Raw genomic sequence first — 16967 nt, 5'->3', positions numbered from 1 at the left:
ATACACATGCACACACACAGGCACCCACATACTATCGGTATTAGAACGGCCGATACATAATTACAAATTTAGTAGCATTAAAAGAAAGCCAAAATAAATATTCATCATCATCATCATGGCTGCATTTCCAGTATTGGCGATAAGTAGTCGTTTGTCCACTAGATGGCGCATCGTTGCAGTGAGACATAATTTTGTTGGAAGTTAAAAGTGGGTTGGAAAAACAATGGACGCTTCCTACAAGGACTAGTTTACCGCAGAGAACGTCTAATAAGGATAGGATGATGTTCACATGAAATGTAATTCCCATTTCTTCTTGAAGCCGAAATAAATCTGAGGATGTTTATCGGACATGCTTGGTTTTTACTGCAGGTACGTTCATCTTATAATATCAATAAGGACCTAGGTAATGTTACCTTTAGCGTTGGTTGAGTGATGGAGGCCAATTTGATTGATTGCATTTATAGAAAACTATAAATGCGGTTATATAAGCAAATTGATAGCAGCACTGTAATTGTATCTTTCGACTGTCATTTGTTGCACATGCTACAAAAAATCATTCTGTGCAATGGAAGATTTACCAACGTTACACCGGTCTGATACAGTTTTGCCTATACATGCGTGAGACTGAGGCGCCTGTTTATTTTGTTTTAAGTGCGTTCAGGGTGTGAGAGGGGAATCGATGTGCTTTGATTCCAGCTTGGTAGTTGTAGTCTGTGAAATTAAAAGCACATGTGTGTGAAGTATCCAAACAATGACACCTTCATTTCATTATGGCTGCTTTAGCAACACACCTTAAGCTACTGTGTAGTGGGTCCCATTTAGAAGTGGCTACTTCATTCGCTTTCCTTGACTCATGGAGCTGCGTGAATTTTATTACAACTTTTCGCCCGCGATATGGCTGTTTAAGTCCGCTTGATACTGTAAGGCGAAGCCATTGGTTTCAAAGGAGATTTTATTTGTGTCGCCAGCATAGCCTATTGACAATTTATGTTGTAAATAGGCCTACCTTATAATCCTACCTGTAGCTTAGGGAAGCTAACAGCTTTCTATTAGGATCTAGTTTGTTAGTTACAGTTTTGTCATAACTCCCTGATGCATTTTTGTATTTAGAATAGCCAGAGCGTGGATATCTCAATCGGAAAATTAAACAATATCGGTGCCTATGGACTAGGCTGGGTGAACCCAGCCTGATCTGCCCGCTATTTATTTTTGATTTCTTAAAAGATTGAGCTTGGTCTGGTGAAAGCCAGACTAGCCATGGACCTCAGTTACACAATGCAAGGGAACATGAATCAGCCTATATTTGCATTTAACAATAACGGACAACAGCTCTTCAACTTTGGCCCATTAAAATGTGTATGAACAGTCTAGCTTAACGCATTTCATCAAGGCCCATTTGGACATGTCAGTTATTTGCACCACTGGTTAGATGTAAAACAGCATTTCGTTTCAGACTACTGTTACTTGACAATATGCAAATGCATTGACAATAAAGTATTACATGAACTAAAGATGACTAAAATCTTATGTAGAAGAAGAAACATTCACAAAAAATCCATCCATCCAAAAATGACCTTTGTTTTTGATAGCTGTTGAAAACAGCATGGAACTGACAGAGATGTTTTTGTTTATAAATAAATAAATAAATAAATAACATTATGCTGATACCTTTTGCTTTTCCCAAATACAATGTAGCCTACAGGTGTAAGTGACCTTTCATCAATCCAGTTGCAATGGATGAACTGTGATAACCTGCACTACTTGTGATTGTTTAGAGATTTTAAAGGTTTTATAACAATGCTACATCTTCTTTGGCTATTCTACAATCTATTCACCTTTTCAGCACCAGTAGGCTACTTTCTGTGCAGCCGCACACACACACTCAGGCATGCCAAACAAGCATACACAAAAGTTTCAAGAGTGGGGGATGGAGTAAAATATGGAGACAAATTGAAGTGTGATTTATTTTCGCCGAACGGATGGACAGGACTGAGCGGCGGTCATATTTTGTACCGCTATGCGGTACATCTAGTTGTTAATTTAAATAGGCCAGATCCTTAATCTTTCTAGATTACTAGGGTCTGGAATCTCCAGGCTACAGCCAATCTACAGTCGTTGTGAAGAAGCTCACATTTGCTTTGGGCAATTTAGTCCATTTCTTTTCTTATGTCCTCTGGACACTAACTACTTTCTCATTATTCAGTATTCGCTGTATCTTCCTATCGCGTTCCGCTAATATTGGCATTGCTACACAAATGTGACATAGTTGCCCGAACTCTATTGAAAACGGAACTATTTTTTGATGCGTAAAAACAAAGTAGAAATAAAAAAAAATTAAACAATGATGGGGTGTTTTCAGATTTAGTTTGTGGTAGAATTGTTGTATAAAAGCAATATAGCACTTGTGATCGTGGGATTGGTAATGGATATTCCCATGGCTGTTGTTGCCTATGGCCGAACAACACCCGTGGGAATATCCATTACCAATCCCACTCTCACTCGTGCTATATTGCTTACATATATCGCGACTCTAGAGGGAGCTGTACAGTCGCCAAAGATACGTAACCGACATAGTGTACCTTTTAAGAGTAGTGCACGCACACACTAGCACATGAGCTTGTTCGGGAAATGCATGTAAAACTTTAATGTATGTTTGTAAGATCACTTGTACTGTAGAGAACACTCATAGCCACTAAGATTCATGGTTATCAGGAAACGAGGTATCAGATCTGAAGACCTGGGCTGATAGCCCTGTGGTCATGGTGGGGACTTGCATCCCACTTGCATCCCGGTCCCATGCACAAACATTCACACACACACACACATCAGCACACACTCGTATCACACATGCTCAACACCATTGTCCTTTCGTCATTTTGCTATTCAAACAGGAAACGTATTATTTGCTAAGCTGTATGCCTTTTTATTTTGTCTCTCAGTAAAGGAGTGCCCTCAGCTCTCTGTATTTCAGGTTGTGCAAGAGAAAGTCCAAAAAAAACACAGTACTTCTCTTTGCCAATATCTTTAATCTTCATTACCTGTGGGCAGGAGAGACATTTTACTGGAGAGAAGCCAGGTCTCACACTACCAGTCCCCGACACCACCACCACCACCACCACACACACACGCACACACACTCTCTCTCAAACAATTCCACAAAGCTGGTCCTCCCAGTAGTTTTGAAGTTTCGTTTTGAGTTTTTCCTATTCATGGTGCCAAGAAGCCAGCTCCTCCTCGAATTCACCTGCACAGCCATAAATAGATGTACAAATCTTGATTTGGGGCTTTTTGCTTTTTTTCCAATAGGACAGTGAAGGCAGACAAGAAGTGAGTGGGAGAGAGAGAGATGGGGTGGGATTGGGACATGACCGCAGGTTGGATTTGAGCTTGCTGCACCACAGCAGCCCCTGTATGAACAAATCTTTATAGCTCTGATCAAGTAGAGAAGCTAATGCCACATAGCGCCACCTGTTGGCCTTAATAGAGCTGCACTGCATCTCTCTCTCTCTCTCTCACTCTCACTCTACCATCTTTCAACATGCCTTGAAGACAAGACAAAACAAACTGTCTGAAGGCTGATGGCAAAATTCCAAAAGTGGCAGACGCTGTATAGTTAGTCGCCTGACCTATTATATGTCTACGTAGGCTGTGTAATGTCTGAGACATTGCACCTGGGAAAGAAACACGTGCCTTAGAAAGACCAGCGCACCAGAAAAACGTCCCAATTCCCCAAAAGGCCAGTCTGCGAGCGGGACCCTTCCCTCCCTCGCTCTCACATCCCAGCTTTCCTTTAGGACAGTGTTTCGTAACTGGTGGGTTCTGGGTGGGTCGTAGAGCTTGTTTTTTGTTTAGTTTTTTTAAAGTGCCTATTTGAAATGCTACCTTATCAGATATAATTTTGGACCCTTAAAGCCAGGCCAGTTAAGAACCACTGCTTTAGGAGACATTTGATCAGAGTTGCAGTGAGAATCAGTGGCTCAATGAACGGCCTGGCCTTTTAGGGTTCAGAGCACTTGTTAGAAATAATGCTCACATCCTGGTTGGTTTGTTTCAGCTGGTGTTTATACATCATGGTGTATGTAGTTAACCTGTATCAAATGGTGTAGAGGTATTATGGTTGGCATGGCTGGGCTGTATCAGGCGATGAATGTCTGTTATAATGAGTACCATACACTGAACAAAAATATAAATGCAGCACATCAGTTTTTCTAGCCTGGAAAATCCAGACCCTGATAATCTAGATTAAGGGTCTGGCAAAGAGCAATGTAATGGCCCAACTCGAGGGGCGGCAACAAGCATGCATTACTTACTTACATACATACATACATACATACATACATACATACATACCTTACTTACTTACATACATACATACATACCTTACTTACATACATACATACATACCTACCTTACTTACTTACATACATACCTTACTTACTTACATACATACATACTTACTTTATTGATCCCTAGGGGAAATTCAAGGTCAGACAACATACACACACATTCACTAACAGCAGAAAAAGTAATTAAAAGTATATAATATAAAAAAAACAACTAAGCAATAAGGACTGTAGAAAATAAAGAATATACTAAAATACAAATTATACTAAATAAAACTTAATTCTACTCAGTCTCCAGCTGATCAGGCTCTTCTGCTTAACAATAGTGCTGTGGAGTGGATGACACTCATTGTCCAAGATGTTCAGTTTGTTCAGGGTCCTTTTGTCATATAGTGAAGTGATGCACTACAGAGCCAGCTTTCCGTACCAGCCGGTCAAGTCGCCCAGCATCCTTCTTCTTTGTGCTTCCTCCCCAACATACTACTGCATAGAAGAGGAGGCTGGCATCAACAGACTGGTAGAACATCCTGAGGAGCTTGCTGCACACATTGAAGGAGCGCAGCCTCCTCAGGAAGTACAGCCTGCTCTGCCCTTTCTTGTAGAGTGCATCAGTGTTGGCTGACAAGTCCAGTTTATTTTCCAAGTGGAGACCCAGGTACTTGTAGGTGCTTACCACCTCGACATTGATCCCATCAACGGAGACTGATAGCAGAGTGGGCTTAGACCTGCGGAAATCCACCACCATCTCCTTGGTCTTTGAAGTGTTGAGTTGGAGATGATTGAGTTTGCACCATAGCACAAAGTCCTCCACCAGCCTCCTATACTCCTCCTCCTGCCCGTTCCTGATACACCGTATCGTCAGAAAACTTCTGCATGTGGCATGACTCAGTGTTGTAGCAGAAGTCAGATGTGTACAAGGTGAACAGGACTGGAGAGAGCACAGTTCCCTGTGGCGCTCCGGTGCTGCTGATCACAGTGAGAGACAGTTCTTCAGTCTGACGAACTGAGGTCGCTCCGTCAGGTAATCTGTGATCCAGGTTACCAGGTCCACACCCATCTGCAAGAGCTTGTCTCTCAGTCTGAGTGGTTGGATGGTGTTAAAAGCACTTGAGAAATCAAAGAACATGATTCTCACAGCACTTTTCCCCTTGTCCAGGTGAGAATGTGTCCTGGATAACACTAGACCATGTTTACTCTGAATGATTTCGGACTTCGATGCAATCGGATAACACTACGACCAATGTGTACTGTCCTCCAACATTGCAGCGCTGTCTTCATCAGTTTAGCTGGTTCCTGGAATGTTGGGGTAAAAGTAACGAGCATCATTGCTCTTTGCCAGAGTGTCTCGCAGAGACAATTCCATTGTGCTCTCACAAGAACTTTGGATTTCTTTTGGAGTTTAAGTACAAAAGTTTATTTTACTCAAATTGTGTTCAGACATTTGGTCAAATCCGTATTAGTCAGCATTTGAGCTTTATGTTCAGTTCACAAGCAACTGCTCTGTGTACTCTACTCACATTGTGTAATAAAACTGTACTTTTTGGAGTGGCCTATTATTGTCAACTGTCCAAGGGACATCTGCACAATAAACATGCTTTTCAATCTGCATCTTTTGATATGTCTCACCTGTCAGGTAGATGGATTATTTTAGCAAAAATAAAGTGCCCACTAACATGGATTTGAACAATTTGTTTTGAAAAAGAACTAGGCTTAAGCACAGAGAATCACAGGCTCAGTCCCTGCCTTAGTCATTGCAAGCGCCTCTGATTGATTAATCACCACTATGTGGATATTGTTTTTAGAATTGATTTAGATTAAGTGTTAGTTAGTATAATTTGTATTTTAGTATATTTAGCATATTCTTTATCTTCTACTGTCCTTATTGCTTAGTAGTGTTTTTATATTATATACTTTAATTACTCTTGCTGCTGTTGAAGAATGTGTTTTGTGTTGTCTGTATGCTGCTGAGACCTTGAATTTCCCCTGGGGATCAATAAAGTATCTATCTATCTATCCATCTATCTATCTATCTATCTATCTATCTCTCTATCTCTCTCTCTCTCTATCTCTCTATCTATCTATCTCTCTATCTCTCTCTATCTCTCTATCTATCTCTCTCTCTCTCTATCTATCTAGTGTAGAACTGTGCAATCTTATTTTTATTTTTTTTCCTATTCATGGAAAATGAGAGTGAAAGCAAGTGTTTACAGTATACTTTTGTTCAGCTTAGTTCTGTCTGTGTTTGCAGTTGCATATCAGATATGATCTATTATGACTTAGATCAGTGATGCTGAACGTGTGGGCTGGGAGCGGCGGAAGTGCGAGAATTTCTTGAGGGTTGCTAGCTTGTGTGGAAAAAAAACAAAGTTTGCATTAAACCATCACTTTTCATCAGTTTTATTAATTTCCATTACGATTTCTAATACATACAAACAGTGTTGTGGGTCACACTAGGCAGCCTGTACATTGTGGGCCTTTTGTAAATGTAAATGTAAATTAATTTATATAGCACATTATCATACACAGTGGTTATTCAATGTGCCTAACATGTTATGACACAAGATTAGTCAATAAAAAAATAATATAAACAGCACTACGAAGACAAAATAATACTAATTATGAAACAAAATTATGACATGAAATAAAATAACAATGATAATAATAATGAAATAAAAAAATACATTTTAAAAATAATAATAATAAAAATAAATTCATAAATTCACTTTATAACTCAACCAAAAGACAACAGATTAATTAAAGTTGGTAGAAAAAATAATAGCTTTTAATTTCTTTTTAAAACTAGCAACTGTTGGAGCAGGTCTGATCTCCATAGGGAGTCGGTTCCAGCAGTGGGCGGACACCATAATGGCTAAATGCCATTTCACCCTGTCTAGTTTTGACCCTGGACACCACCAGCAGATCTGCATCAGTAGATCTAAGATAGCTAGTAGGTTTTATATTATGAAAACATGTCTGCAATATATGTTGGGCCCTTTTGTGGGCTAATAAATGTATGTCACGATAATGTAGGCATCCAAGACTCCAATCTAAAACTAATCTAAACTATCCCTGTTTAGGAGTATGGTCACAAATATGTGATTAGCATGATTGCGATAAAGGTCCTTGGTTACCTATCTGACCAAGGCCATCCATCTTGGATTACTCCGTTTGGCTGAGCGGCCAGATCTAGGAAGACTGTTGGTTGTTCCAAACTTTTCCATTTGAGAATGATAGAGGCTACCGTGCTCTTGAGCACTTATAATGCTGCATAATGGAGGCTTATAATGCTGCATAATGGATGCTCTTGGGCACTTATAATGCTGCAGAATGGAGGCTTATAATGCTGCATAATGGAGGCTCTTGGGCACTTATAATGCTGCAGAATGGAGGCTACCGTGCTCTTGGGCACTTATAAGGCTGCATAATGAAGGCTTATAATGCTGCATAATGGAGGCTTATAATGCTGCATAATGGAGGCTTATAATGCTGCATAATGGAGGCTACCGTGCTCTTGGGCACTTTATAATGCTGCATAATGGAGGCTACCGTGCTCTTGGGCACTTACAATGCTGCAGAAAATGTTCTTGTATCCTTCCCCAGATCTGTGTCTTCACACAACCCTGTCTCGCAGGTCTACAGACTATTCTCTGCACCTCGTGGCTTAGTTTTCACTCTCACATACACCATCAACTGTGAGCCCTTATATAAAGGGATGTGTGCCTCTCCTAATAAATTCCAGTGAATTAATTTAGGCACAGGTGGACTCCAATCAAGTTGTAGAAGCATTTCAAGGACCATTGATAGAAGTAGTATGCACCAGAGCTCAATTGCAAGCGTCATAACAAAGGGTCTGAATACTTAATGGAATATTTCAGTCTTTTATTTTTTATACATTTACAAATCACTCCAAACACCTGCTTTTTTGTGGAGTGTTGGAGAATTGTGTGTAGATTGAAAAAAATGAATTGAATCCACTTTAAGATGAGTCTGAAAAATAACAAAATGTGAAAAAAAAAACTTGAAAGGGTCTGAAAACTTTCCAGGGGCACTGTATTTTGGTGGAAAATGAATACCACAGTATGTCTGAGGCGCATGAGGGTTTTTTTTTTTTTTCCAGTTTACCCGTTTTGCTTTGAATGAAACTGTAACGTGACCATTTAAAACATTGTTAAGCTCTCTCCTCCTACAATATAAACATGACCTGCTTTAGTACCCATCCCCATTAATTATGTTTCTGAATAGAAAACACCACCCTGTTGTAATTTGCAATCCAATAATGAATGGAGTTAATGTTTGTGTCTGTTACACCTAAAGGCAGTTATGAAGCAATTTGGAAAATAGTCTGTTGCTAAATATGTTGCCACCCACTGAATCAGGTGTATTTGTTTGTGCTAATGTTGTGTGTGTGTGTGTGTGTGTGTGTGTGTGTGTGTGTGTGTGTGTGTGTGTGTGTGCGTGTGCGTGCGTGCGTGTGTGTGTTTGTGTGCATGTGTGTGTTTGTGTGCATGTGTGTGTTTGTGTGCATGTGTGTATGCAGACCTGCCACGGCCCAGAAAGAGACTGACGGAGCTAATGCTGAAGGCGCTGAAGGAGCAGGCTGCTAAAGAGGCACACAGGAAGTGGGGTTTCCGTTTCCTGCGTAGCCCTCAAGAGGTGCTGGCCAGCAGAGACGGTTCACGAGCCGCCGCCATCCGATTGGCTCTCAACAGGCTGGAGGTCAGAGGGCACCACTGCTGTTGTCACTCACTCACTCACTCACTCACTCATGCACTCACCCACTCACTCACTCAGTCATGCATTCACTCATTCACTCACTCACTCACTCACTCACTCACTCACTCACTCACTGACTGACTTACTCACTCACACTCACTGACTTACTCACTCACTCAGTCATGCATTCACTCACTCACTCACTCACTCATGCATTCACTTACTCACTCACTCAGTCATGCATTCACTTACTCACTCACTCAGTCATGCATTCACTCACTCACTCACTCACTCACTCACTCACTCACTCACTGACTCACTCACTCACTCACTCAGTCATGCATTCACTCACTCACTCACTCACTGACTCACTCACTCACTCACTCACTCAGTCATGCATTCACTCACTCACTCACTCACTGACTTACTCACTCACTCACTCACTCACTCACTCAGTCATGCACTTACTCACTCGGTCACTCACTCACCCAGCAGTAATGGCAATAATGCCAGGGGTTTATCTGTGTCTGTTTTCAGTTTGAAATGTTTGAAGTTTGAAACATCAGATGCCTCAATGCTAGATCTGTGTGGTGTCTTAGACTCTAGAGGATCATGCCATTGGCTTAAAATTGTGTGTGTGTGAGGTTCCCGGCTTAAATAGGTTTTACCCATAAGGTGACGCATAAAAGGGTTTTTAAGGGATTTCTTTTTAATGTGCTGCCAGCCTTTTTATGTGCTGTCTTGTACTCCCTGACGGATGAGATATTGCATTTCAATGGGACCTTCACGGATTAATCCTTCCTGGATTAAAGGGTAAAAAAAAAAAAAGAATTACCGGTAGGCTCACAATGGACATGTGGCTCTGTTCCACACAACTCCAGTATGGAGTCTGGCCCGCCATGAAGTCCCCTCATTTAGGGCTGCATGATTTGAGGAAAATATCACATTGCAATTTCTGAGAATACAGTAGACCCTTTTTGCGTTTCTGTTGTCTTTTCAGTGGCACTTCCTGTGTAGTCCAGAGCTTAGTGTGTGGCTCCTACATGGTTTGGTATAATCTGTAGCATATGGGTAGCCTTATGACCAGACACAAAGGCAAAAACACAAAGGCAAAGTGCAGAAACTATGCAAACAATGAAACTGAGAAAAATGCCATTCAAGTTATTTCAATCTCAAGTCAAACATTTTGTAGGTAGATTTCTTGTACATTCATGTAATCTTCATGTAGGATTATTTATACATGTATTTTGGAGGAGACTTTTACACAAGTCAAGTTTATTTCTATAGCACATTTCAAACAGGGGTCATTCAATGAGCTTTTATGAATGCAGTCTTTGATACATTGTGGTACTCATTCAGATAGAGCCACTGAATAGCTTGACACATGAGAAAACAGACATCACAAAGCCCATTTTGAGTCTTAATTTAATTTTGACCAAATGTGCAGTTGGCTCCGGTTGGTCTTTGCATGCCACATGTTTGACCAGCATTCTGCGAGGATATGATTTAGCCTGGTGTATAGCCTGGTGTTTGTTCTGACCCATGCGAGGATATGATTTAGCCCGGTGTATAGCCTGGTGTTTGTTCTGACCCATAAGTCAGAACAAACAGATACAAACACACAAAACAGACACAGGATAAGAATAGACCCATCTTGTGTTTCTATTTTCTTTTAAGCGGCACTTAAAGGGGATTTTGCAGAAAGCAGCTACAATTAACCCTTAGAACCCTAAGCTGTTTTTAGGGCATTTTCACAACCTTTATTCATAAGGATTTATTCTGGTCATTGTAAGTGCCACACACACATATTATATATTGTTTTTTTCAGCAGAGTCTAGGCTATCCAGATGATCATTTCATGTATTAGTACTAGCATTGATTTTATTTTGATTTTTAAAGAATTAAAATATAAAAAGTGTATTATAAAAATTCTTATATTTCGACATGTATCTCACCACAGCAAGCTCATAGCTCTACATGCATTTCATGTGTGTGTAGGGCAGACTGTCCTGAATCGGGCAATATAATTACCATGTTGGTGGGATACTCTGGGGCTGAGCAATTTACAGAAATATGTAGTGTGTGATTTACGGAAATAAATGCCATTTTTTATTTAGTGATGAAAAATGACCTTTCTGCGCTCCATATCTGTGACACGAACTGATCTGACCTGACTTGACCCAAGTTTGCGTGTTAGCATGTGTGGTGTATGCACTCATAATGATTCTCAACTTTTTACTGCATTGCCATGAACAAAATAAAGGCAAAAAAGGTGTTTCTTTGTTGAACAAATTGGGATGCAATGTGAGCCTTGAATTGGATGCCATGCAGGAATTTGCTAGGCTCTTAAAACCGGATTATGAATGCTTTGCCATAGAGAAACACACAATAGCGTTGGATTATAAACATGCTTTGCCACAAAAACAGACAAGAACGTGGGGTAAGTCCAGCTATAGGAAGTTATTATTTTGCTGTCACTTCGTCTGTTTTATAACCCAGAAGGATGTACTTGATATCAAATGATAGCTCTGTGTCTCCTCTTTCATCTGACATCGTGGCATATCTATCCGATCCGCGGGTCCTTGCGAGTAATTCAAGCGATAGTAATGGGTGTGCAGCGTTGGTTTGTGTACATGGCGTTAATATTTTGCAGTCAAACTTTATTGGATAGAGAGTAATGGGGACAATAGACCGTAAATATGATGCAATTTGATTTAAATGATTTTTTTTTAATTTTCATACTTGATCGTGCAGACAAGTGCGTAGTCTCTTTGGAAAGCCCCACTCCATTGTCCGGGACAGTGCCAAGTAGAATCCGAGACAGCTGCGGGACAATGAGAAACAAAGTTAATTCCGAGCCCTGCTCCGCTAGTGGGAATAGCCCAGGAAGCACGCTATGCCATAGTATGTGTGGGTGCTTAAAGAGGCCCAGGAAAACACCTGGAACATATCAGACAGTGTGGAATTGATTACTGAGAAATTTCTGTTTTGTCACCCTGAATAGAAGCTAAAAGAACATTTCCCAGTATATAAGCTCAAAACATCCTCTCAGCCTTTCTACAGAATCATTATTCCAGACCTGGATGGTTTTGGTCTGGATTTTGTGTTTGTGTTTGTGATTTTGTGATTAACAAAGAAAAATATAGGATGACTGGTCTAAGTCTAAGTTCCAGTGAATTATGCTGCATCCTGCAACACTTACTGGTGGTTAGGGATGTAACGATTAGCGGTATAATGGTAAACCGCGATAAAAATGTTGACGATAATAATTACCGTTTTCATTTCAAACATCATGATTATCACTGTTGATTACCGCGGTGTGGAAACCGTGTTTAATCCTTCCCAGCTTCATCCGAGCCTGCTTTTGACATACAGTAGGCCTGGTACAATGGAACAAAACTGGTACCCTACTGATTCTGTTGTCTAACTGATGGTTTTAACTACGATTAGGATTAGGCTACACCTGATTTTTAAAAGGCGGAACTTTTTCACATAAAAGCGTGCACTGTATCATGTAGCCACTCTCGTCTTTATGTTCCGTCCACATTAAATCCATTCCACTCACGTTATCAGGAGAATACAGTAGCCTAAAGTTTTATTTTGAACGCTTAGTTTGGTCTCACTCATTGCATCCAAATAACAGAAATAGCAAACTCCAGGTTATGGTAGGGTAAGTTAAGCTATAAGCACATAGCCAATTAAACATGAAGAAAAAAGTGAACGGAACACTTTTTGAAACTATTTCAGCTTGTGTAGGCCAATCAGTGCTTTCTGAACATATTGAACACACTTTTAGAAATACCGTGATAATACCGAAAAGCGTGATCATTTTGGTCACTATAACCGTGAGGCTACATGTTCAATGTTCACAGCGTGAGGTCATCCCTGCTGGGGGTGGCTAGTGAGGTTCCTCTTCACTAGGAAGCGCTTGGAGTGTCATGAAAACATGACCGCGTGGATTTGATTATTTTAACTCAGAGATGGAGATTTCTGTTTGAAGAGCCCCTGTTGTTGTAGTATAAAGGAGGGACATGCCATGCCCTGGCTTTTTTGGTGTGTGCAGGGATTGGGAGAGGGGTGTGCTTTGATGTTTTGGGGCTTTGGTATGTGCAGGGATTGGAGGTGTTTTCCGACGTCCTGTGTACTAATGTTTTGGTGTGTGCAGGGAGGAAGGGGTGTGTGCCATGCTGTGTGCTATTTTATCTTTTTTGTGTTTCGGTGTGTGCAGGGGTCGGGCGAGGGGGCGCGTGCTGTGCCCACCGGTGAGGTGGAGGAGGTGCAGTGCGGCGTCATCATCAGTAGCATCGGCTACAAGAGCCTAGCCATCGACCCCGCCGTGCCCTATGACCCCCGCAAAGCCATCATCCCCAACAACATGGGCCGCGTCCAGGAGACCACAGGTACGTCGGAAAATGTGTCTACATCCCCATCCCAGTTACGGAACTTGGATTTTAAAGATTGCAATTTCACATTAATTTTCACATTCACATAATTTTCACATAATTAACATTCAATTTCACCTTGAATTTCCCCTTGGGGATCAATAAAGTATCTATCTATCTATCTACCTATCTATCTATCTATCTATTTATCTATCTATCTATCTATTATTAGAGGTGGACGACATTCTAACTTGATTTAAAGGTGTAGTCGGAGATGCTGGAAAATGCAACCAGAATAGATTTGACTTTTAAAATGATAAACAACCGAAGAAATCCCATCGCTGCCTTCTGGCTACCCTCTCCAGCCACTCCTACTGTCTCCCATTCCAATGGCCTCGCATGATCCCATTGGGTTCTGTTCTGATTGGTTCCGTGGGGTTCTGTCGGGTTCCGTTTCTCTTGCTGCAGGTCTGTACTGCAGTGGCTGGGTGAAGAGAGGTCCCACCGGTGTCATAGCAACCACCATGAATGACAGCTTTGACACAGGGCGCGTGCTGCTTCAGGATCTGGACTCGGGAGCCATCAACCTCTCTGAGGCGAAGCCTGGAGCGCAGGGTATAGCGCCCCTACTGGAGAAGAGAGGTATGTCCGCTAGCGCCACACCCATTCTCACCCACCCATTCTTGAGTGTCCCTCTATAGTTAGAGAAAGTTAGGCATTTTTTTTACTAGGTGTTTAGTAATACCTCCCAATTGATCCAAGGCCAAACCCTCTGAGAAATGCCTGGAGAGCTAATCAAGTTTGGGGTGCCCAGAGGGTCCGGGCCAAAATAATGAAAATCTTTCCTGTATCTTTCAGGAACTAGGATGAGTTTTAGGGGTTAATAAATGGCTTGAGTACATCTTTAATTTGTTGCATTAAACTCAACAACAAACCTGTCAACAAAGACATTAAATGCTGTTTGTTTATGAGTGAGTCATTTTACACTGACGCAATCAGTGGCAGCCATTGGTTCTCCAAAGTGACTCAATGGTAGAAATGCTAGAACCCTGCCCCATGTCAGATAAATTATTGTGTTTTCTGATTAGGTGGAAATCTGTTTGATTTGACGAAGTATAAAAACTATAAAAAGTATTTTCACTGTGATGTGATGAGGTCACTGAAGCCATTTGTTCTTGGGCTTTGGGCATGGCTGGGGAGAGTTTGGAGTAAGGGGGTCTCCATAGAGGGATTGCCACAAAAGGGGAGCATATCTGGTTTGCATGGACGAGGTACAAAACATGTATAATTAGAGTTGTAGGTCATTCCGAAAGTGAACTTCCTAAATGAGCTGTACAGGAAGGCTGGAAGGGGAGAGGGAAGATTGTCGCTGATATGACCAGGCTATTGGCATCAAAAGAGCATCCTTCATGAGGGACCTTTTAGAGGATTCACTAAAATCTAGACCTCTTCCAGTAATTGATGAGGGGGTTGTAATTGTAATTTCATGTCAATCTCTTATCTGGTTTGCTTCCTTTAAGAAAACTTTCATTTTCATGTAATTCTTTGTTTGTGTTCGTGTTTTTGTTTGTGTGTGTTTGTGTTTATGTTTTGGTGGTTTATATTTTTGGTGTGTGTGTGTGTGTGTGTTTATGTTCTGGTGTGTGTTCATGTTTTTGTGTGGGCGTGCTCATGCTTTGTATGTGTGTGTGTTTATGTTCTGGTGTGTGTTTATGTTTTGGTGTGGGCGTGCTCATGCTTTGTGTGTGCGCTGCAGGGGTGCGTCCTGTGTCGTTTCGTGACTGGGAGAAGATAAACAGTGAGGAGGTGAGGAGAGGAGAGGCGCAGGGGAAACCCCGAGAGAAGATGCTGGACCTTCAGGAGATGCTCTCCATCGCCTGGTCCTGAGGGGGGCCCAGACACTGCTCACAAACATCTCAAAAACATTACACAAACATGACACAAACGTCTCAAAATACCGCGCACAAACTCCTCAAAAACATACACAAACGTCTCAAAACACCACACACAAATGTCTCACAAACATCACACAAATGTCTCAAAACACTGTATGCAAACGTCTCAAAACACCACTCACTATTGTCTCAAAACACTGCACAAAAAGCTGCTCAAAACACCTCACACAAACATCTCAAAAACCTTACACAAACGTCTCAAAAACATCACACAAGCATCTGACAAACGTTTCAGAAAGGTTTCACAAAGATCTCGCAAATGTCTCTGTGATGGTACAGTAGTGAGCAGTCGTGCGGACAGGAAGTAGGTTTACATATTATTCAGATAGCACCTCACTCTAGCACAGATCTGACCTGGGTCTGATGAAACCTTGTATCCTCACTATGTCTCAATGGTTGGAATGAAATCAATCAAATTGCCTTCAAAATACTGCTTATGGATTTGCATTTTAATTGACTGGGGATAAACTTGATGCCATTCAGTTAATAAGATGAGCTATGATTAGTTAGTGCCTAATTTCTGGTGTTCCAGATTGGTTCAAATTGAAAGTCAGACGAGGCCAATCCTGCAGATAATACACAAAGCACAGATTTCCGCATCAATTAGACAACTGTGCATAGTGAAACCAAATCACTGTGTGTGTGTGTTGTCTGTGTTTCTGTGTGCGTACGTGTCTGTGTTTCACAAATCCTGCTCTGAGAACCCCACTTAGTGGACCAGAGGCCTGTGTGTGTGTGTGTGTGTGTGTATGAGAGTGAGTGACACAGATCCTGCTCTGCCCTTTGATTTGTGGACCAGAAGCCTGTTAAGGCTAGAGCCGAAGCTGCTCCTTGTGTCTCTGTTATAGCTGTACATGGTACATGATGTGTGTTATGCAATATTATTGTTGGAGCAGTTATATTGTGTTATACAATTGTAAATGCAACTAAATGGCAACCGTTTTGATGGTACTCCTGTAAAACCAGAAAAGCAGTTAAGCACACCTTGCAGAAACTGACTGAATATGGCAAAACGTACGATGGCGCCTCTATAGGTATGCACTGTTGAATTATACACATGCTTGCTGTATTTTTAAATGTTTATTTTTTTGCTGAAGCTGCGATTATTATTCTGAAATGTAATATCTCCACTTGGGTGAATTTTTTTTTTTTTTTTTTTTTTTGTAAATTTAGATTTGAGTAAATATTATTATATTAATAATAATTATTATATTAAATATCATGCCCGTTTTTATTATACATATTTGTCACACTGGGTTTTGCTTATTGCATGTTGCTATCAGGATCACAAGAGCACTTAGACTGGACTGGCACAGCACCACACAGACAGACACACAGACGGACAGACAGACACACAGACGGACGGACGGACAGACACACAGACACACAGACGGACAGACGGACAGACACACAGACGGACAGACGGACAGACACACAGACAACACAGACAGACCACACAGACAGGCACACAGGCAGGCTCACAGACAACACAGGCAGACACACAGACAGGCACACAGACCACACAGACAGACACACAGACACACACGCTGCAGCAGCAGCTCTGAGATGTGCTG

General features: G+C 41.3%; 1 protein-coding gene across 1 annotated transcript in view; it reads left to right on the top strand.

Annotated features, from left to right (window-relative positions):
• fdxr (ferredoxin reductase) overlaps window positions 1-16632 on the top strand; it is a 40915-nt gene extending 24283 nt beyond the window's left edge. Inside the window, exons 10-13 of the mRNA XM_048246302.1 lie at window positions 8881-9059; window positions 13285-13456; window positions 13907-14080; window positions 15195-16632. Coding sequence (XP_048102259.1) covers window positions 8881-9059; window positions 13285-13456; window positions 13907-14080; window positions 15195-15325 — 656 coding nt within the window. The 3' untranslated portion in view covers window positions 15326-16632. The remainder of the gene's footprint in view (window positions 1-8880; window positions 9060-13284; window positions 13457-13906; window positions 14081-15194) is intronic.
• The last annotated feature ends 335 nt before the right edge of the window (window positions 16633-16967 follow it).

Source organism: Alosa alosa, chromosome 6, assembly GCF_017589495.1.
Source record: "Alosa alosa isolate M-15738 ecotype Scorff River chromosome 6, AALO_Geno_1.1, whole genome shotgun sequence".
NCBI lineage: Eukaryota > Metazoa > Chordata > Actinopteri > Clupeiformes > Clupeidae > Alosa > Alosa alosa.
This window is presented reverse-complemented; position numbering and strand designations above follow the sequence as displayed.